This window comes from Bos indicus, chromosome 4 (genome assembly GCF_029378745.1).
Source record: "Bos indicus isolate NIAB-ARS_2022 breed Sahiwal x Tharparkar chromosome 4, NIAB-ARS_B.indTharparkar_mat_pri_1.0, whole genome shotgun sequence".
NCBI lineage: Eukaryota > Metazoa > Chordata > Mammalia > Artiodactyla > Bovidae > Bos > Bos indicus.
Genome location: NC_091763.1, coordinates 89531802 through 89554836, shown reverse-complemented (window position 1 = coordinate 89554836; position 23035 = coordinate 89531802). Strand labels below are relative to the sequence as shown.

Below are 23035 nucleotides of genomic sequence, written 5' to 3'. Positions count from 1 at the left end.
AAATCATTGAAGTGGTTGATCAAATCTGAAAAGTAGCATTCCTTCTTGCTAGATTTATTTCACTGTAAAAACTGCGTTAGAGCTCTTGCCTTTAGGGGAAGACAACTGGGAACTAAAATAAGGGCCCTGTCCCCAGGAGCTTCCAAATCTACCAAACCCGCCTAGGTCTGCGAAAGGCTCTTCATTGGTTATTGGATTTAGGAAATGCGTAGCACCGCCTCTCCTCCCTCTGCCACCCGCTGGAGAGACTGCTCGAAATTGGCGGGAGCCGCCCGAAGTGGATCCGCGGGAATTCGGGGCGCGGGAGTAGTACAGCCGCCACCCTCCCTGCCACGCGCTGGATCCTCTCTAGGTATTCCGGTAAACTTTCAGCGCATTTTAGGCCTAGACACCATCTCACAGTTCGTCCTCCAAAGGCCCGAGAACCAGCCGCTCGTATGCCCTAGCGGTCGTGTACGCATGCGTGGGACTGGGTTGCTGCCGTGCGTGTGACGTCACGAGCGCGCCCGCCCGAACGCTTCCTAGTTTTTCTTTTAAGAGAGCGGGTCAGTCAATTTCCAAGTAAGTTTGGAGATCTTGACGTGGTTACGAGGTGAGTCGGGACCTGAACCGGTATTATGAAGAGCCTGGTTTAGTTTAGATCAACATTTGGAGGAGTTATTGCAGGGAAAATCTTCATATTTGTCTTTCTCGTGAGCTTACTTGTGTCGAGTATTTTAGCGTTTTGTGAGCAGCTGACTTCAGTTAATCCATGTCTCTGCCCTCAGACGGTCATCTGGCTTGAAGAAGCTTGGTGCGCACACACTAAAACTAAATATCGATACTAGTGCGTGTCCCAGGCAATAAGTTTGGGGAAAAAAAAGAATCTGAAAATGCGCAAGTTAACAGCAGTTCAGTGGTTTCTTTCGACTGCATAGGGGCTGGAGGGAGGAGGCAACATATATTTTGGAGTCATAAACTTTTGGGGCACAGTTTACTTACACGATGTTACAACTGCCAAAGGGATTTAAAAACAAGCGCGAAACTTTTCAGCCTCCTTTCGCTTCCTCAATAGTTTGTACATTTTAAAGCACAGTGGTAAAGGCGGTTGTTAGTGCCCTTTTCACAGATCCTAAAGCTGAATTATACAAGTAGTTCTTAAAATACAAGACTAATAGAAAATGGTTAAGTTTGAATGCTTTAGGAGGATGTGTGTATTGATCATCTAATAAAATTACAGAATAATTCACCCATCCTTCTTCTCCCCCAACAGTGATGACTAACTAAAAAGGAAAAGCAAATCAAAGACGCTTAAAGCAAATTATTTACTACATTTTGGATAAAATACTGGTTTTTGTGTTTTCAGCAGTAAGTTATCAACTTCCCTAACTGAATTTGCTTTCCATCACACTATGAAGCAGATCTGATATGCCACTTGAATTAATAAAAGAAGTCAATGGAGTGCCTGAAGTTGATCTGCTAAATAAATTACACAAAGTGGATATCAGATCCCTACAGCCTGGTAGTGATTATGACAAGAAATATATCCAGGTAAGAACTGACACAACTCAGAATAGTTACTGTTTGTTTTCTGAAGTTGGATTGTCAAGTGCCTTGGAGTGGTTTTTATTTGAACTTATCCTGATGTGAGCAACTGAACTTCTTGGATGCAGAGGTCAATAGTTTTTCTCAAATTAGGGAAATTATTGAGTAATGTTTCTTGGATTTTTTTTTTCTTGCGTATTATTACTCTTCTTTTTCTGGATGTCACTTACATGTATGGTTGCATGTTGGGTTCTTTGATATTGTCCTTCTGGTCTGTCAGGTACTGTTTGTCTTTCTTCAGTACTGTTTTGTTTTGTGTTTTTGCTGAGGATTTCAGATTGTGGAATTTCTATTGATTTTGTCTTTTAAGTTGCTGAACTTTTTGGGGGGTTATAGCCAATATTTTTTATGCATATTCAGTGAATTTTTAAATTTTAGTTGTTGTGTATTTAATTTTGGGTCAAAGTTAAGAATGATGGGAAGCAGGTAAAGGGCTTACTGACAAAAGGTGTCATATAGTAAAAGAGAAATGATGTCACTTTTCAGTTTTACCCTGTAATCAATATTCTTCATGTAGACATTTGTTATCTTTCATTTTTTTTTGTTTTCCATTTTCCTGATATTTTCTGTCATATGAAATAAAGTTCTATGTATTACAGCTGGTCTTCTCTACTTCATTGTATTTAAATTCCTAATCAAATGTTGTGGGTTTTTTTGTTTGTTTTTTTGTTTTTCAAATGTTTTTTATTATTTGCAAACTCACTTCACATTTGGTTGATTAGGATGATGCTTCTTGCATCAGTTCAGTTCAGTCGCTCAGTTGTGTCCTACTCTTTGCAACCCCATGAAGCCAAGCCTCCCTGTCCATCACCAACTCCCGGAGTTCACCCAAACTCATGTCCATCGAGTCAGTGATGCCATCCAGCCATCTCATCCTCTGTCGTCCTGCCCCCAATCCCTCCCAGCATCAGAGTCTTTTCCAATGAGTCAATTCTTCACATGAGGTGGCCAAAGTATTGGAGTTTCAGCTTTAGCATCATTCCTTCCAAAGAACACCCAGGACTGATTCCTTTAGAATGGGCTGGTTGGATCTCCTTGCTGTCCAAGGGACTCTCAAGAGTCTTCTCCAACACCACAGTTCAAAAGCATCAGTTCTTTGGCGTTCAGCTTTCTTCACAGTCCAACTCTCACATCCATACATGACCACTGGGAAAACTATAGCCTTGATTACAGACCTTTGTTGGCAAAATAATGTCTCTGCTTTTGAATATGCTATCTAGGTTGGTCATAACTTTTCTTCCAAGGAGTAAGCATCTTTTAATTTCATGGCTGCAATCACCATCTACAGTGATTTTGGAGCCCCCGAAAATTAAATCTGCCACTGTTTCCAGTGTTTCCCCATCTTCTTGCATACTTGTGTTTATTAATAAAATGATTTGATTAATTTTCTTTCTGATGGATCATTAATATTATTACTGTGCTGTACCTAACTTCATCATTCTTATTTTGGGTGTTTGATATAGAAGAATTTAAGTGAAATATTTTTAAAATTCTAGCATTTTTATTGGTGTTATTAAGATAAACCCTTTTAGATATAAATGAAACGTCAGTTTGAATTCTTACATTCCTTTTTCTAACCTGCACATGTCTGCAGGTATCTCAACATTTCTTGAATTTTATTAAATGCATTTTGCTATGAAATTCACTGGTTTTTAGTATATATAGGTCTGTGAGTTTTGACAGATGTATAAAAATGTGTAACTGCAACCATAATCAAGCTGTAGAACAGGCTTTCACTCCCCCCAAATTTTATAGTCAGCTGCTACCTTAATTTCAATCCATGGCGACCACTTTTGACCAGTTTTCTCAGGTTATATAGTATTTTTTGCCTTTCAAGAATGCCATGTAAATTGAATCTTACAGTGTGTAGAGTCACACACGACTGAGTAGAGTCCTCAGTCGGACATGACTGAGCAACTGAACTGAACTGTATGTAGCTTCTTTCTTTTAAAGTATCAATATTATATGTTACACGTATCAGTATGTAGCCTTTTGATTGTGGCTTCTTTTCACTCCTTGCAGTTCTTCAAGTTGTTACATTTATCAATAGTATTACATTTTATTGATTGCTGGAATTCCACCATAGTCTGTTTATAACATTCCCCAGTGTAGCAGTACTTGGATTCTTTCCAGTATTTTGTAATGATGAATAAAGTAGCCTTAAAAACTTATTCTAATTTTAATTATGTTATTACAGTCTCTTGGATTTACATGTAACTACTTTTCTTTCACTTCAGGGAAAACTCTCACTTATCTCTTCTTTAATTTGTGGTGAAAATAGAAGAGCTGTTTTAAAGATTGGACTTCAAGGTAAATGACAAGACCATTTCTGCTTAACTTTTTGCTTATAATCTAGAAATGGGTAACATTATGTATACATACACATGTACCCTGGAGAAGGCAATGGCACCCCACTCTAGTACTCTTGCCTGGAAAATCCTATGGATGGAGGAGCCTGGTAGGCTGCAGTCCATGGGGTCGCTAAGAGTTGGACATGACTGAGCGACTTCATTTTCACTTTTCACTTTCATGCATTGGAGAAGGAAATGGCAACCCACTCCAGTGTTCTTGCCTGGAGAATCTCAGGGACGGGGGAGCCTGGTGGGCTGCCGTCTGTGGGGTCGCACAGAGTCAGACACGACTGAAGTGACTTAGCAGCATTAACAGCACACATATACCCACAAAAATCATTTTTAGTATGAACATCTATGGAGTGAAAATTTATTCTTTTACTCTAGCATCAAATATATGGATTGAAAAGTTATTATTTTCCTCTCTTAATCTTTTTCTTCAAAGTCTGTCCACTCCCCACTCCCCCATTGCTTCTGTTTTGCTTCAGATTCCTTTAATGTCCTACCCAGATATTACAATGGCTAACTCATCTCCTTATTTTCTAGTTTCATTAATGTGACCCAAACAGCAAATTGTAAGATAATGCTATTTTCAGCATGTTATTTCTTTCCTAGATGTTACGTGAGCTAATTCTTCTCCCTAGTAACCCTTAAATAATCTTGGTAAGAGTTTAGAATACTTGGAGACCAAAGTAAATCTATTCTGAAGTCTGAAATTAGTTGAATGAATGAAGAATGGCCTACAGCAGGGAATGGGAAATAAACTTTGAAGTATATTTCCAAAACTATTGGAAACCATATACATAACGGACACTGTTCTAGGTACAGCAATGTAGCTAGCAATATAACAATGACCAAAACAAAGTTCTTGCATTCATGGAGTTTACATTGTAGGGGAATAAATAAATTCAGCAAATAATTGTACAAGGTAATAATTTACAGAAATTTGGTTTGAAGAAAAATAGAGCAGGGTGTGGTGGCGTGCCTGATGTATTATCCTTTTATATATTCCTAGGTTTGATTTGCTAATGTTTTGTTAAGAATTTTTGCATTTAAATTTATGAAAAATATGGTAGGAGTCTGTCTTTTCCTGTAGTGATTTTGATTGGTTTTGATGTTGGGGTAATGCTATCCTTAGTGAAGAGTTGTTCATGGTCCCTCCTTTCCTATTTTCTGGAAGACTTTACCTGGAATTGTTTGTTTCTTCCTTAAATGTTTATAGAATTCACTGGTGAAACCACTTGTATATGGAGATTTTTTCATTTGAAAGATTTAATTCTAAGTTCAGTCCCTTTAATTGACATAGGGCTATTGAAATTATCTCTTTCTTTCTTGAGCAAGCATTGGTAGATTGTGTTTCTAAAGGAATTTATCCAGGTCATCTTGGTTGTCAGTATGTTAGTGTAAAGTCATTCATGAAATACTTTTTATATGCTTTTATTGTTGGTAGGATCTATAATGATGTTGTATTTCATTGATTTGATAATTCATGACTTCTGTCTCTCTCTCTTACTTTTTTCCTGATCACTTTGGCTGGAGATTTATTGATTTTTAAAATCAGCTTTTGTTTTAATTGATTTTGATTTTTCTGTTTTCCTATTTTCACTAACGTTTCTTTTCTGTTAACCTGCTGTTAACTTCAGTCATTGTATTGTTAGCTTCTAATATTGTATTTTTCAACTCTTTAAGTTCCTGTTTAGTTTTTTTCATGTCTCTCAGTTCTCCTCACCTATTGTCTTCTACTTTTTTGAACATGCAGTTTTAATAACTGTTTCAAAATCTTCTATGTCAATGCTTTTATCACTGTTATTTCTGAGTTATTTTCTATTGATCCCCCCCAGCTCTCCACCCTGTTCCCTCCCTACCCCAGTTCTTATGTATTTTTCCTTTCTACATTGTTGGTACTTTTTTTAACTGAATGCTGGACATTGAGAATTTTATATTATCAAATATTGGATTTATTTGTAATTCTTTAAATATTATTTGTCTTCATTTTGGAATACTGTAAATTCTCTTGGAATCAATTTGATTAACTTTGTTAGGATGGGTCTAGAGCAGCGTTTATGTCGGGACTAATTTGCCCTGATAACCAAGGAAGTGCCCTTCTGACAAGTTTACCACGTGCTTTGTGTATGAGGATTCCACTCTGGAGCCAGAGCAGTTCACAGCACTGTGTGAGTCTCAGAATTATTCTGCCTCTTTCTTTCAAGTGGTTCTAATTCCTTTCTGGGATTCTTTCCTCCTGTGCTTTTGGAGATCAGTACTCAGCCAAAGACCCAAAGGCACTCATCTCCAGAGCACTTGTCTATGCTGCTGTCTTCCTTTCAGCAACATGTCACACAAATTCTATCCACTTTGCTGTCCTCAAATCTGAATTCAGTGAGGCTGCTGGGCTTTCTTTAGATTTTACCTCCATTTTCTATTGCCTGGAATCTCCAGGAAATAAACTAGGGCTCTGGCTTTGCTTTCCTTCCCAAAGAGAATAGTTTCCTGCACTTCCTGTTGTCCAGCGTCTGCAAACTGTTGTTTATATATATAGTTGTTGTTTTTGTTAGTTTTCTCGTTTCTTTAAGGACAGAATAAATCCAGTTCCCATTACTTTGTCATGGCCAGAAATAGACATCTGACAGGGCATTTACTATACTAAAGAAGTAAGTTATATCTTGATTAGAAGCCATTGTATTTTTATTTTTGAGAACATTAGTGTTTCAATTTATGTATCTACTTATTTTGAGGAATTGGATGACAGAAGTAAGTGAAAGGAGGTTATAGGCAGATGTGTGATAGTTTTTTCATTGCTGGTGATAAAATAGCAGATTCAAGAGTTAACAAGTTACACTGCAAGTTTTGGAAAGATGTTTCATGTACTTCATAGATACATGAAAGTCTGAGATGAGAGCAGTTGGAGTAATTGAATGTTTGAAAGCTGATATTAATGAGACCTCTCTCAGATGTTACAGTAATTGAATCTTAGCATTTGGCCTTGCTTCAGTGATTCTAGGAGGTGACCTCTGGAGAACAAAGATTATGGAGAGTCTTCCCCAAAGCCAAGAATTTCCAAATGAGATTCTTCGTAGCATATCTGTTTCTTCTTTTCCAAATAATTCTTATTGTCAAAATCACAAAAAGCTCAGTTTTTACACACACACTGCTCTTTTACTCTTCAATGTATGGGTGCTACAGAGAACTCACTTGTTTAGGTTAAAACTTAAAGTTCTAATAATTATATATTACCAGAAGTTCAGTAAAAATAAAAGTATTTGGAGAGTGATGTTATACAGTATAAAAATTGAATTATTTTTATTTAGTTCTTATTCAGTATCTTCTTCAGTTCTTTTGATGGTAACCATGGGAAAGTAAATTGAAAGTGATCATTATGTGATGTTAATGTGGTATTTACAGAAATTTGTAAAGCATATTATAGTTGAAACTGGTATAATTTTGGTTTTAATGCCCAGTAGCATTCTGTACATTATTTTGGCAGTTCTTAAGGTGATAGAGTAAACTAAAAGTGAATTATAAGCATTTTAATTACTCTTCTTCATGATTTTATTTTGAAGTAACTATAGGTTTTAGAATTTAGTTGTCAGCAATTTTTTTGTGTCTATAAAAGTTCTGTATCTGAAGTGTTTTTCTGTGTGTGTTTCTCTATAGAACAAGATAATTCGAATTCAGAGATCAGCAAGATCAATATATTATTTTTTGGAAGCTTAGCCAAGGACTGTGCTAAAGTTTTCTATGAAGGGGTAAAATATTTTTATATTACTTTATCTCTTTAGAAATAGAATTATTGATCATGCTATATGTATCCTACAAGCCATTTTTTAGAAATTCATTATAGATTTGCAGATGTATGAAAAAGTATACTTTTTTAAAAAGCAACATCCTTAAAATTGAACACTCCAAAGAGATTAGTGTAACTTATCATTGACAGAAAAAGGGACAATTTTTCCTCTCACTTAAGTTTAATTTTCAGTATTCAATAGACTGTCTTAAAGATAGGTACATTTTTTCTTACTTAAAAATAGTCCTTACTAACTAAAAAATAATATGAGCTAAAGTCTATATGAGTATGTCTATAATATTTTCTATAATTATTATAAAATAAATGCCTGCTAAAATCCCAACAAGATGATACCAAACCAAACCCAGCAGCATATTAAAAGGAGAGTAAACACCATGACCAAAGGGATTTATCCCAGAAATTATGTTTGGTTCAACGTAAGAAAATCATTATACTACATTATATTACATTGTAATAGCATCACTGACTAGATGGATATGAATTTGGGCAAACCCCAGGACATAGTGGAGGACAGAGAAGCCTGAGTGCTGTAGTCCATGGGGTCTCAGAATTGGACAAATTTAGCTACTGAACACCAACAAAATACATCACATTAATAATAGAACAAAGGGGTAAAAAACACAAATAATTATCTTAATTGATGCAGGAAAGGTATTTGAAAAATTCTACATACTTTTGTAGTCAGAACACTCAGAAAAATCGAAGGGAACATCGTAACATAATAAAAGTCAATTATGAAAAACCTATAGCTAGTATACTCAATAGTGAAAGACTGAAAGCTTTCCTCATAAGGCAGGAACGTGAAAAGGATGCTTGCTTTCACCACTGCTATTCAGCCTTATACTAGAACTTCTAGCCAGAGTAATCAAATAAGAAGAAAAGAAAAGACATCTAATTTGTAAAAGAAGAAGTGAAATTATCTCTCTTCTCAGAGTAGGAAGTCAAGACATACCTGGAATAACAGGCGAGTTTGGCTTTGGAGTACAAAATGAAGCGGGGCAAAGGCTAACAAGAGTTTGGCCAAGACAATGCACTGGTCATAGCAAACACCCTCTTCCAATACACGAGAGACGACTCTACACGTGGACATCACCAGATGGTTAATACCGAAATCAGATTGAATATATTCTTTGCAGCTGAAGATGGAGAAGCTCTGTACAGTCAGCGAAAGCAAGACCGGGAGCTAACTGTGGCTCAGATCATGAACTCCTTATTGCAAAATTCAGACTTAAATTGAAGAAAGTAGGCCATTCAGGTATGACCTAAATCAAATCCCTTATGATTAAACAGTGAAAGTGACAAATAGATTCAAGGGATTAGACCTGATAGAGTGCCTGAAGAAATATGGACAGAAGTTTGTAACATTGTACAGGAGGTGGTGACCAAAACCATTTCTGAGAAAAAGAAATGCAAAAAAGGCAAAATGATTGTCTGAGCAGACCTTACAAATAGCTGAGAAAAGAAGAGAAGTGAAAGGAAAAGGAGAAAAGGAAAGATATACCTATCTGAATGCAGAGTTCCAAAGAATAGCCAGGAGAAATAAGAAAGCCTTCTTAAGTGAACAATGCAAAGAAATAGAGGAAAACAATAGAAACCAGTAGACTAGATCAATTTTCATTCCAATCCCAAAAAGGGGCAATGCCACCAATGTTCAAACTACTGCACAATTGCACTCATTTCACATGCTGTCAAAGTAATGCTCAAAATCCTTCAAGCTACGCTTTAACAGTAAGTACATGAACGAAGAACTTTCCGATGTTCAAGCTGGATTTAGAAAAGGCTGAGGAACCAGAGATCAAATTGCCAACATCCATTGGATCATAGAAAAAGCAAGGATATTCCAGAAAAACATCTGCTTCATTGACTGTGCTAAAGCCTTTGATTGTGTGGATCACAACAAACTGGAAAATTCTTAAAGAGAGGAGAAAACCAGATCACTTCACCTGCCTCCTGAGAAATCTTTATGCAGGTCAATAATCAATAGTTAGAACCAGAAGTGGAACAACAAACTGGTTCCAAATTGGGAAAGGAGTATGTTAAGGCTGTATATTGTCACCCTGTTTAGTTAACTTCTGTTACATCATGTGAAATGCCAGGCTGGATGAAGCACAAGCTGGAATCAAGATTACCATGAGAAATATCAGTAACCTCAGATACGCAGATGACACCACTCTAATGGCAGAAAGCGAAGAGGAACTAAAGAACATTTTGATGGAGGTGAAAGAGGAGAGTGAAAAAGCTGGATTAAAACTAAATATTCAAAAAATGAAGACCATGACATCTGGTCCCATCATTTCATGGCAAATAGAATGGGGAAGCAATGGAAACAGTGACTGAGTTTATTTTCTTGGGCTTGAAAATTACTGCAGACACTGACTGCAGCGATGAAATTAAAAAAGATGCTTGCTCCTTGGAGTAAAAGCTATGACAAACCTAGACAGCATATTAAAAAACAGAGACATCACTTTGCTGACAAAGGTCCATGTAATCAAAGCTATGGTTTTTCACTAGTCATGTATGGATGTGAGAGTTGGACCATAAAGAAGGCTGAGCGCTGAAGAATTGATGCTTTAAAACTGTGGTGCTGGAGAAGACTCTTGAGAGTCCTTTGAACAGCAAGGAGATCACACCAATCAATCCTATAGGAAATCAACTCTGAATATTGATTGCAAGGATTGATGCTGAAGCTTCAGTACTTCAGCTACCTGATGTGAAGAGCCAACTAATTGGAAAAGACCCTGATGCTGGGAAAGATTGAGGGCAAGAGAAGAGGGTGATAGAGGATAAGATGGTTGTATGGCATCCTTGACTCAATGAACATGAGCTTGAGCAAACTCAGGGAGAAAATGAAGAATAGGGAAGCCTGGCGTGCTCTAGTCTATGGGGTCACAGAAATGACTGAGCAACTGAACAAGTCTTCTCAGATGACCTGATCCAATATATATAAAATCTTTAAAAATCCAAAAAAAAAAAGCTGAGAGGGCTAATATATATGAATTTAGAAATGTCGTAGGGTACAAGATAGACACACCAAAAACAGTTCTACCATCCAATAGATGTGTTTGCTATGCTGTAAATGTTCTAGATCTGTGTTCTCAATATGGTAGCTACTTATCTTATTTGGCCAATGTGCACTTAAAATATGGCTTGAGGAACTGAACTTTGTATCATTTTAATTAAATAGCCACATATGGTTAGTTTTTACTGTATTGGACAGCACATCTACAGAAATTAACCACTCTGGTGTATAATACAGATTTTTTTTTCTGCATGTGTATTAAAATGATTTAAAATTGTTTTTTAATAAGAATCATATGACATCTTTGATGTTAATTAGTGATCCTCTGGATATTTGCAGAACCGGTTTTGGCAATTAACTAATATTGAAGCATATAGCTATAAAAATTACTGAGTCATAGATGTCTCCAGATAAATTGTTTAGTATTAGAAAGTACTTCTAAAATGATGCTACAGAAATATTAGATATATGGTTGATTTATGGTTGTTACTAACAAGTAAATGATACAGGGAAAAACAATGCAAAACAACAAAGTCAGATGAGATTGTCTGTACTCTGTCTCTTTTTTCATTTACATTCATTTAGGTTCAGTAAACATTTATTAAGGGCTGACATTTTGCTTGACTTTGTGCTAGGCTCTAAAGAAACCAAAATGAATAAGACACAGTGCTTGACCTTATGGTGTCCACTCTCTCTAGTCTATTGGAAATCATTTAATGGTGGTGACTATAATAGAACTGGAGTAGCAACCTCAATAAACTGAGGATGAATCTGCCTGGAGGATTTGGGAAAAGCATCAAACAGTAGGCACAGAGTTTTTAGTGGAACATTTTATCTGTTAGTCTTTAAAATTTTTATTATGAAAAATTTCAAACATAGGTATAAGTGGTAAGAATTGAATAATGACTGTCCATATTCTGAACATCTAACTTCAGTAGTAATCAGTATTTAGGCTCTTATTTCATCCATTTCATCTACTCATTTTACTGCCACAGATTATTTTGAGGCAAATAGCAGGAGTTATATAATTTAAACCCTTAAAATTTCAGCATATAAAAGAGAAAGCGTCCTTAAATTATGTATATATGTATATGTATGTATGTGTTTATGTGTATACACAAATGAATACATACACAATATAATTATACTACTGAAATGTTTTTTTTTTTTTTTTTTTTTTTTTTTTTTCCCTAATTTTATTTTATTTTTAAACTTTACATAATTGTATTAGTTTTGCCAAATATCAAAATGAATCCGCCACAGGTATACATGTGCTCCCCATCCCGAACCCTCCTCCCTCCTCCCTCCCCATACCATCCCTCTGGGCCGTCCCAGTGCACCAGCCCCCAGCATCCAGCATCATGCATCGAACCTGGACTGGCAACTCGTTTCCTACATGATATTTTACATGTTTCATTGCCATTCTCCCAAATCTTCCCACCCTCTCCCTCTCCCACAGAGTCCATAAGACTGTTCTATACATCAGTGTCTCTTTTGCTGTCTCGTACACCGGGTTATTGTTACCATCTTTCTAAATTCCATATATATGCGTTAGTATACTGTATTTATGTTTTTCCTTCTGGCTTACTTCACTCTGTATAATAGGCTCCAGTTTCATCCACCTCATTAGAACTGATTCAAATGTATTCTTTTTAATGGCTGAGTAATACTCCATTGTGTATATGTACCACAGCTTTCTTATCCATTCATCTGCTGATGGACATCTAGGTTGCTTCCATGTCTTGGCTATTATAAACAGTGCTGCGATGAACATTGGGGTACACGTGTCTCTTTCCCTTCTGGTTTCCTCAGTGTGTATGCCCAGCAGTGGGGTTGCTGGATCATAAGGCAGTTCTATTTCCAGTTTTTTAAGGAATCTCCACACTGTTCTCCATAGTGGCTGTACTGGTTTGCATTCCCACCAACAGTGTAAAAGGGTTCCCTTTTCTCCACACCCTCTCCAGCATTTATTATTTGTAGACTTTTGGATCGCAGCCATTCTGACTGGTGTGAAATGGTACCTCATAGTGGTTTTGATTTGCATTTCTCTGATAATGAGTGATGTTGAGCATCTTTTCATGTGTTTGTTAGCCATCTGTATGTCTTTTTTGGAGAAATGTCTATTTAGTTCTTTGGCCCATTTTTTGATTGGGTCGTTTATTTTTCTGGAGTTGAGCTGTAGGAGTTGCTTGTATATTTTTGAGATTAGTTGTTTGTCCGTTGCTTCATTTGCTATTATTTTCTCCCATTCTGAAGGCTGTCTTTTCACCTTGCTAATAGTTTCCTTTGATGTGCAGAAGCTTTTAAGGTTAATTAGGTCCCATTTGTTTATTTTTGCTTTTATTTCCAATATTCTGGGAGGTGGGTCATAGAGGATCCTGCTGTGATGTATGTCGGAGAGTGTTTTGCCTATGTTCTCCTCTAGGAGTTTTATAGTTTCTGGTCTTACGTTTAGATCTTTAATCCATTTTGAGTTTATTTTTGTGTATGGTGTTAGAAAGTGGTCCAGTTTCATTCTTTTACAAGTGGTTGACCAGATTTCCCAGCACCACTTGTTAAAGAGATTGTCTTTAATCCATTGTATATTCTTGCCTCCTTTGTCGAAGATAAGGTGTCCATATGTGCGTGGATTTATCTCTGGGCTTTCTATTTTATTCCATTGATCAATATTTCTGTCTTTGTGCCAGTACCATACTGTCTTGATAACTGTGGCTTTGTAGTAGAGCCTGAAGTCAGGTAGGTTGATTCCTCCAGTTCCATTCTTCTTTCTCAAGATCGCTTTGGCTATTCGAGGTTTTTTGTATTTCCATACAAATTGTGAAATTATTTGTTCTAGCTCTGTGAAGAATACTGTTGGTAGCTTGATAGGGATTGCGTTGAATCTATAAATTGCTTTGGGTAGTATACTCATTTTCACTATATTGATTCTTCCTATCCATGAACATGGTATATTTCTCCATCTATTAGTGTCCTCTTTGATTTCTTTCACCAGTGTTTTATAGTTTTCTATATATAGGTCTTTAGTTTCTTTAGGTAGATATATTCCTAAGTATTTTATTCTTTCCGTTGCAATGGTGAATGGAATTGTTTCCTTAATTTCTCTTTCTGTTTTCTCATTATTAGTGTATAGGAATGCAAGGGATTTCTGTGTGTTGATTTTATATCCTGCAACTTTACTGTAGTCATTGATTATTTCTAGTAATTTTCTGGTGGATTCTTTAGGGTTTTCTATGTAGAGGATCATGTCATCTGCAAATAGTGAGAGTTTTACTTCTTCTTTTCCAATTTGGATTCCTTTTATTTCTTTTTCTGCTCTGATTGCTGTGGCCAAAACTTCCAAAACTATGTTGAATAGTAATGGTGAAAGTGGGCACCCTTGTCTTGTTCCTGACTTTAGAGGAAATGCTTTCAATTTTTCACCATTGAGGATAATGTTTGCTGTGGGTTTGTCATATATAGCTTTTATTATGTTGAGGTATGTTCCTTCTATTCCTGCTTTCTGGAGAGTTTTTATCATAAATGGATGTTGAATTTTGTCAAAGGCTTTCTCTGCATCTATTGAGATAATCATATGGTTTTTATTTTTCAATTTGTTAATGTGGTGTATTACATTGATTGATTTGCGGATATTGAAGAATCCTTGCATCCCTGGGATAAAGCCCACTTGATCATGGTGTATGATCTTTTTAATGTGTTGTTGGATTCTGATTGCTAGAATTTTGTTAAGGATTTTTGCATCTATGTTCATCAGTGATATTGGCCTGTAGTTTTCTTTTTTTGTGGGATCTTTGTCAGGTTTTGGTATTAGGGTGATGGTGGCCTCATAGAATGAGTTTGGAAGTTTACCTTCCTCTGCAATTTTCTGGAAGAGTTTGAGCAGGATAGGTGTCAGCTCTTCTCTAAATTTTTGGTAGAATTCAGCTGTGAAGCCGTCTGGACCGGGGCTTTTGTTTGCTGGAAGATTTTTGATTACAGTTTCAATTTCCGTGCTTGTGATGGGTCTGTTAAGATTTTCTATTTCTTCCTGGTCCAGTTTTGGAAAGTTGTACTTTTCTAAGAATTTGTCCATTTCTTCCACGTTGTCCATTTTATTGGCATATAATTGTTGATAGTAGTCTCTTATGATCCTTTGTATTTCTGTGTTATCTGTTGTGATCTCTCCATTTTTGTTTCTAATTTTGTTGATTTGATTTTTCTCCCTTTGTTTCTTGATGAGTCTGGCTAATGGTTTGTCAATTTTATTTATCCTTTCAAAGAACCAGCTTTTGGTTTTGTTGATTTTTGCTATGGTCTCTTTTGTTTCTTTTGCATTTATTTCTGCTCTAATTTTTAAGATTTCTTTCCTTCTACTAACCCTGGGGTTCTTCATTTCTTCCTTTTCTAGTTGCTTTAGGTGTAGAGTTAGGTTATTTATTTGACTTTTTTCTTGTTTCTTGAGGTGTGCCTGTATTGCTATGAACTTTCCCCTTAGGACTGCTTTTACCGTGTCCCACAGGTTTTGGGTTGTTGTGTTTTCATTTTCATTCGTTTCTATGCAAATTTTGATTTCTTTTTTGATTTCTTCTGTGATTTGTTGGTTATTCAGCAGCGTGTTGTTCAGCCTCCATATGTTGGAATTTTTAATAGTTTTTCTCCTGTAATTGAGCTCTAATCTTACTGCATTGTGGTCAGAAAAAATGCTTGGAATGATTTCTATTTTTTTGAATTTACCAAGGCTAGCTTTATGGCCCAGCATGTGATCTATCCTGGAGAAGGTTCCATGTGCGCTTGAGAAAAAGGTGAAATTCATTGTTTTGGGATGAAATGACCTATAGATATCAATTAGGTCTAACTGGTCTATTGTATCGTTTAAAGTTTGTGTTTCCTTGTTAATTTTCTGTTTAGTTGATCTATCCATAGGTGTAAGTGGGGTATTAAAGTCTCCCACTATTATTGTGTTATTGTTAATTTCTCCTTTCATACTTGTTAGCATTTGTCTTACGTACTGTGGTGCTCCCGTGTTGGGTGCATATATATTTATAATTGTTATATCTTCTTCTTGGATTGATCCTTTGATCATTATGTAGTGACCTTCTTTGTCTCTTTTCACAGCCTTTGTTTTAAAGTCTATTTTATCTGATATGAGTATTGCTACTCCTGCTTTCTTTTGGTCCCTATTTGCATGGAAAATCTTTTTCCAGCCCTTCACTTTCAGTCTGTATGTGTCCCCTGTTTTGAGGTGGGTCTCTTGTAGACAACATATGTAGGGGTCTTGTTTTTGTATCCATTCAGCCAGTCTTTGTCTTTTGGTTGGGGCATTCAACCCATTTACATTTAAGGTAATTACTGATAAGTATGTTCCCGTTGCCATTTACTTTATTGTTTTGGGTTCGAGTTTATACACCATTTTTGTGTTTCCTGTCTAGAGAATATCCTTTAGTATTTGTTGGAGAGCTGGTTTGGTGGTGCAGAATTCTCTCAGCTTTTGCTTGTCTGAAAAGCTTTTGATTTCTCCTTCATACTTGAATGAGATCCTTGCTGGGTACAATAATCTGGGCTGTAGGTTATTTTCTTTCATCATTTTAAGTATGTCTTGCCATTCCCTCCTGGCTTGAAGAGTTTCTATTGAAAGATCAGCTGTTATCCTTATGGGAATTCCCTTGTGTGTTATTTGTTGTTTTTCCCTTGCTGCTTTTAATATTTGTTCTTTGTGTTTGATCTTTGTTAATTTGATTAATATGTGTCTTGGGGTGTTTCTCCTTGGGTTTATCCTGTTTGGTACTCTCTGGGTTTCTTGGACTTGGGTGATTATTTCCTTCCCCATTTTAGGGAAGTTTTCCACTATTATCTCCTCAAGTATTTTCTCATGGTCTTTCTTTTTGTCTTCTTCTTCTGGAATCCCTATGATTCGAATGTTGTAGCGTTTAATATTGTCCTGGAGGTCTCTGAGATTGTCCTCATTTCTTTTAATTCGTTGTTCTTTTATCCTCTCTGATTCATTTAATTCTACCATTCTATCTTCTAATTCACTAATCCTGTCTTCTGCCTCTGTTATTCTACTATTTGTTGCCTCCAGAGTGTTTTTAATTTCACTTATTGCATTATTCATTATATATTGACTCTTTTTTATTTCTTCTAGGTCCTTGTTAAACCTTTCTTGCATCTTCTCAATCCTTGTCTCCAGGCTATTTATCTGTGATTCCATTTTAGTTTCAAGATTTTGGATCAATTTCACTATCATTATTCGGAATTCTTTATCAGGTAGATTCCCTATCTCTTCCTCTTTTGTTTGGTTTGGTGGGCATTTATCCTGTTCCTTTATCTGCTGAGTATTCCTCTGTCTCTTCATCTTGTTTAAATTGCTGAGTTTGGGGTGTCCTTTCTGTATTCTGGCAGTCTGTGGAGTTCTCTTTATTGTGGCTTTTCCTCACTGTGTGTGGGTTTGTACAGGTGGCTTGTCAAGGTTTCCTGGTTAGGGAAGCTTGTGTCGGTGTTCTGGTGGGTGGAGCTGTATTTCTTCTCTCTGGAGTGCAATGAAATGTCCAGTAATGAGTTATGAGATGTCTATAGTTTTGGGGTGACTTTGGGCAGCCTGTATCTTGAAGCTCAGGGCTGTGTTCCTTTGTTGCTGGAGAATTTGCTTGGTATGTCTTGCCCTGGAACTTATTGGCCCTTGTGTGGTGCTTGGTTTCAGTGTCGGTATGGAGGCATTTGATGAGCTCCTGTCAATGAATGTTCCTTGGAGTCAGGAGTTCCCTGGAGTCAGGGTTTGGACTTAAGTCTCCTGCTTCCGATTATCGGTCTTATTTTTACAGTAGTTTCAAAACTTCTCCTTCTATATAACACCATTGATAAAACATCTACATTAAAGATGATAAGTTTCTCTACAGTGAGGGTCACTCAGAGAGGTTCACAGGGTTACATGGAGAAGAGAAGAGGGAGGAGGGAGTTAGAGGTGACCCAAATGAGATGAGGTGAATCAATAGTGGAGAGAGTGGGCTAGCCAGTAGTCACTTCCTTATGTGCACTCCACAACTGGACCACTCAGAGATGTTCACGGGGTTATACAGAGAAGAGAAGGAGGAAGGTAACTGAGGTGGCCAGAAGGATAAAAGGGGGGAATGAAAAGGAGGGAGACAGATCCAGCCAGTAATCAGTTCCCTAAGTGTTCTCCACCGTCTGGAACACACAGAAATTCACAGAGTTGGGTAGAGTAGAGAGGGGTTAGGGAGGAGACACAGGCGACCTGGTGGAGAAAAAGGAGGGTCCAAAGGGAGAGAGAGCAGTCAAGCCAGTAATCTCACTCCCTAGTGAAAAATGGGTCCTGAAGATTGGGTCCTTAAAGGTACAAAATTGGTAACAAATACATAAAAGCAAAAATTAAAAATCTAGAGTAGAGTTTGGAATTTCAAAAATACGACGTTAAAGAAAAGAAGAAGGAAAAGAAAGAGAGAAAGAACGAACAAACAAAAACAAACAAGGTCGCGAAAATTATAAAGAAAGTACAGGTACAAAATTGATAACTAATACCAGAAAGCGAAAATTAAAAATCTAGAGTAGAGTTTGGAATTTCAAAAATACGATGTTAAAGAAAAGAAGAAGGAAAAGAAAGAGAGAAAAAACGAACAAACAAAAACAAACAAGGTCGCGAAAATTATAAAGAAAGTACAGGTACAAAATTGATAACTAATACCAGAAAGCAAAAATTAAAAATCTAGAGTAGAGTTTGGAATTTCAAAAATACAATGTTTAAAAAAAAAAAAAAGAAGAAGAAGAAGAAGAAAAATAAAGAGAGAAAACAAACAAACAGATACGAACAATGTCACAAAAATTATAAAGAAAATACAGGTACAAAATTGATATCAAATACCAAAAAGCATAAATTAAAAATCTAGAGTAAAGTTTGGAATTTCAGATATACAATGTTATATAAAAGAAGAAGAGAAAGAAACAGAGAAGAAGAAAAAAAAAAAAAAAGTCACAGAAATTATATAAAAAAAAACTATAGGTACAAAATTGATAACATATACCAAAAAGCGAAAATTAAAAATCTAGAGTAGAGTTTGGAATTTCAAAAATACAATGTTAAAGAAAAGAAGAAAAAAACAAAGACCAAAAAAAAAAAAAAAAACCAAGGTCAAAAAATTATAAAATATATATATATGAAGTTTGCTGAAGAAGAAAAAAATAGGGTCTTTTTTTTTTTTTTTTTTTGCAAAGTAATAGGTTATAAAAGTGAAAATTAAAGGAACAATAGAGGACTTAAATTTTTTTTTTTTTTAATTAAAAAAAAAAAAGAAAGAATGATCGTAAAAATAATAAAAATATATCTAGGACTTTTTTGTTTTTTTTTTTTGTGGGTGTTGTGGGTTCAGTTCATTTTTGGCTAGTTCCTTGGTCAGATTTATATTTCTCAAGATCTATAGGCCCCTTCCTATGTAGTCCGTAGTAACCACAGGGTTTTGATCTATTGCCTGTAGCTTCCAAGGCGTTTCCCTCTGTTATATCTTCTTCTGTTTGCTAGTCTCTTCAGTATCTGGTTTCCGCCCTGACTCAAAGGGCACGGTGGAGGACACTTTTTTTTTTTTTTTTTTTTTTTTAGGCTTACTTGTTCAGTCGCGCTCCTTTCGAAGAGTTGGGTTGCTTTTCTGGGTGCCTGATGTCCTCTGCCGGCATTCAGAAGTTGTTTTGTGGAATTTACTCGACGTTTAAATGCTCTTTTGATGAATTTGTGGGGGAGAAAGTGTTCTCCCCGTCCTACTCCTCCGCCATCTTGGCTCCTCCCTACTGAAATGTTAACATCAGCTTTTATAAATCATGACATCATCAGCGCAGTCATGTATACACACACACACACACACACACACACACACACATCTGTGTATATTTCTCTTTTCCTATGTATTTGTATACATGCATAAGCACAATTTCATCATTATGCCTACAATAATTTATATATATATAATATCAAGTCTGTTCCAGCTTCCCTGATTATCTCCCATATTATTTTTCAATTTATTTTCTTCTACCAGGAAGAGATTTAAGGTAGAGGAATCAGTGAGAGCTTAACAGTAATTCAGAAACTGTAAAGACGAAAACTAATAAGGCACTTGTTGACTTGACATAGAATTGATTAGTTGTATATGTGTTTTGTGTTTGGAGTTTGAGACTGACGTGAGAAAACATTGCTACTATTTGTGTCAGAGAATGTTTTGCCTATGTTCTCTTCTTGCTAAGTTTCTGTGAAGAAGTGGTAAATCAGTTAATTTTTTTCCTTAATTTTTAATTGGAACAAAAAAAAGAATGTAGTCATTTATTATTTCCTCAGTGAACAGCTGTTATTCAATCAGTGGTGTATCTTAAAATCTTACTTTAAAACTTGAGGAAAGCAAATAGTTGCCATGCAGTTCATGTTATAAATCTCCTAGGATAGTTCATTAGGCTGTTTCTCTCACAATAGTAACCAGAGTGACTTTTGATGCAATTTAAAAATGTTTGATTGTGATACAGTTTTTAACAGTTGGTATACTGTGAAGTTCTGGAGGCAGGTATACTAAAAAAAAAATGTACTACCTGACAGCCTTATCAGGAAAGTGGACTAGGAAATAAAAGTTTATAAAGCTAGTGTATGACACACACAATCAAATCTGCTTGAGGTTGTTTAGTTAGGGTAAAAATCAGTATCTCTGTATAGCTATTTTAATGAGGCACTTCTATGAGTGGCTCCAGTAAAGGCCTGTTACTGTTATTCCTTATTATTATTCTTGCCCTTAAAGGCATGACTTTATTTCAGCTTTGTTTAAATAATTAATATTTATGATGACAATTCTGAATTACTAAGAATTTAGTGTTTCATAAAGATACCAAATCATGTCTTTTTTTAAGAAAGATATTCTTCAGAAATGATGAGAGGGAGGGAGAGAGGGGAATGAAAGTGAGAATACTTAGTAGGTGTTTAACAGGGAAAGTTTCACTCCTATCACTTACTCCCATTATTAGATAATACCACTGCTATGCCATTTTTTTGGTATCCTTCCAGTGTTATATATATATGTATACTTACATATGTATGTGTATATATATGTATATGTAAACTCATATATGTGCGTTATCAAATGACAGCATACTATCCATGTTTTGTAAATTGCTTTATTTCACAACATATCTTGAACATCTTAGAGAAGTGTTTTAAAAAATACATGGTATTGAATATTAGGGATCTATTTGCTTATATTTTAAATACATTTTTATCTTTATCTTTAAAATTCTTATATTCTTGTTTGAAAAGCAATATAAAAAGTTTATAATAAAATAAATTAGCATGTGTGCATTCTATAAAACATGTGTGATATATTAGATATTAGTATTTTTCCTAACTGATATGAAAGGTGTTTTCTGCTATTGAAATATATTTTAAGTAGGTATTCATTAAAATATGATAGAACTACACAACTAATTCGGAGAAGGCAATGGCACCCCCCGCCAGTACTCTTGCCTGGAAAATCCCATGGATGGAGGAGCCTGGAAGGCTGCAGTCCATGGGTTTGCTGAGGGTCAGACATGACTTCACTTTCACTTTTCACTTTCATGCGTTGGAGAAGGAAATGGCAACCCACTCCAGTGTTCTTGCCTGGAGAATCCCAGGGATGGGGCATCCTGGTGGGCTGCCGTCTATGGGGTCGCAGAGAGCTGGGCACGACTGAAGTGATTCAGCAGTGGTAGCATACAACTAATTAGTACTTGTCTGGTAACAGGATATTGATAATGGTGAGTCAAAGTTTCTCCTTTTTAAAATATAATGGTGAGAAGACTGAGGTCACAATTTAGTTTAAATTCTTTCTGCATTTAAAATCATGAATGCTCATCATCTAAGAGGTCTAATTAGGCTATTTATTTTAGAGTTTTTAGTGTCTAGGGTAAAGATTGTTGCAAATCAAAGGTAAAACTTTTTGCATAAAAGGATGAACTTTATACTACAGTTCTTATACCATTCTTCATCACTTGTTTTCTTAAGCTTAGCTCTGTGTTTAAGTACAGCAGTCCTAAAACATCTTTGCTAGATTAATGGCACATTTTGCAAGAGTACGAATGCTCTGATTGAAACTCCATTCATCTGAGGCATTTTTTTCAGTTTTAGCTTCCGTTTAAAGAAAGTTTTAACATTAATATGTAGATATAAAATACAACTTTTTCAAAGTACTTAAAAATTTTTTTTCAAAGATCTTACCACAAAACTGACAAAATTATAGACGTTTGTTAATATATTTTTTCCCACCCCTCTAAGATTTAGTTTTGAAAGGGCAGGTAGAGTAGTACCTGGAAATCAGAGATCTGGATTCTTGTCTTGTTCTACTATAATTAGCTGTATGTGACCACAGACTGCTCATTTATCCTCTCTGGCCCTTATTTTCTTATCTGAAAAGTGAAGATATACTTGATTATATGATTTCTAAGGTCCTTTGCAATTCTAAAATGCCAGGTTTCTATGAAGTAAGTTTTGTGGTAGTTGTATAGTTTATGTTAAGATTTAATGGAGGTTTATTTTGTATAATATGTGTGTATGTTTCATGTGTATATTCATATGTTTCAGTGTTCATTGAGTTGTCTGAAGATTTGTTGAATGTTTTTTGTCTTCTGTGCTTGATGTCTGAAAAATCTTAACTGATTAAGACAGTTATGAACCTTGCCATCATGCAGTAATTTTCAGTGGAGAAAAGTGGAATTAAACAACTATTATGTAATTAATTATTTTATCCAGATGTGATGTGTACTGAGAAGATTGAGTAACAGAATAAGAAAAATCTCAGGAAGAATGAGCACAGGGGTACTAGGAGAGTAGATCATCCCTGCATGAGGACCCTGGAATGCTAAGGAATTATGGGAAGGCAGAATTCCATAGTTAGTCACACAAAATATGACTGTTGGACTGTGGTGGGGGTATCAGATCATAAAACGATTTGAGACCACTTAAAGATTTTGGTTTTCATGCTAATATTGCATGTATTACTTCCAATTATGTCCTTGGTGTTACACAATACAATAGATGCTAGTAATACCCATGAAATACATTTCTTATGTTAGAGAAATATTTTCTGTCAGTCACTGTACTATCAGTGATATCAGGTGCCTGACTTTTCCCTGTACCCTTTCACTCTTTAGCAGTGTTCTAAGGTGTAATAACCTAACAATATTTGCAAGTTCCGTATAGTAAAAATTACTTTAGTGCTTGGTAAAGTCAGATAAATTTTTCTTTTTGGATTATCAGTTGCTTCATTTTTTCTCTGCCCTTTTCCTGCT

The 23035-nt window shown here is 35.8% G+C and overlaps 1 protein-coding gene across 12 annotated transcripts in view; it reads left to right on the top strand.

Annotated features, from left to right (window-relative positions):
• Window positions 1-215: 215 nt before the first annotated feature.
• The window catches only part of POT1 (protection of telomeres 1), a 104935-nt gene continuing 82115 nt past the window's right edge, over window positions 216-23035 (top strand). For 2 of the 12 annotated variants that reach the window (XM_070788093.1, XM_070788085.1), the window contains exons 1-4: window positions 394-592; window positions 1253-1530; window positions 3822-3894; window positions 7590-7681. In XM_070788093.1, coding sequence (XP_070644194.1) covers window positions 1408-1530; window positions 3822-3894; window positions 7590-7681 — 288 coding nt within the window. In that variant the 5' untranslated portion in view covers window positions 394-592; window positions 1253-1407. Of the gene's footprint in view, window positions 353-393; window positions 593-1252; window positions 1531-3821; window positions 3895-5977; window positions 6110-7589; window positions 7682-23035 lie in introns of those variants that run through there. The other 10 variants (XM_070788092.1, XM_070788090.1, XM_070788087.1 and 7 more) reach the window with 10 other exon arrangements.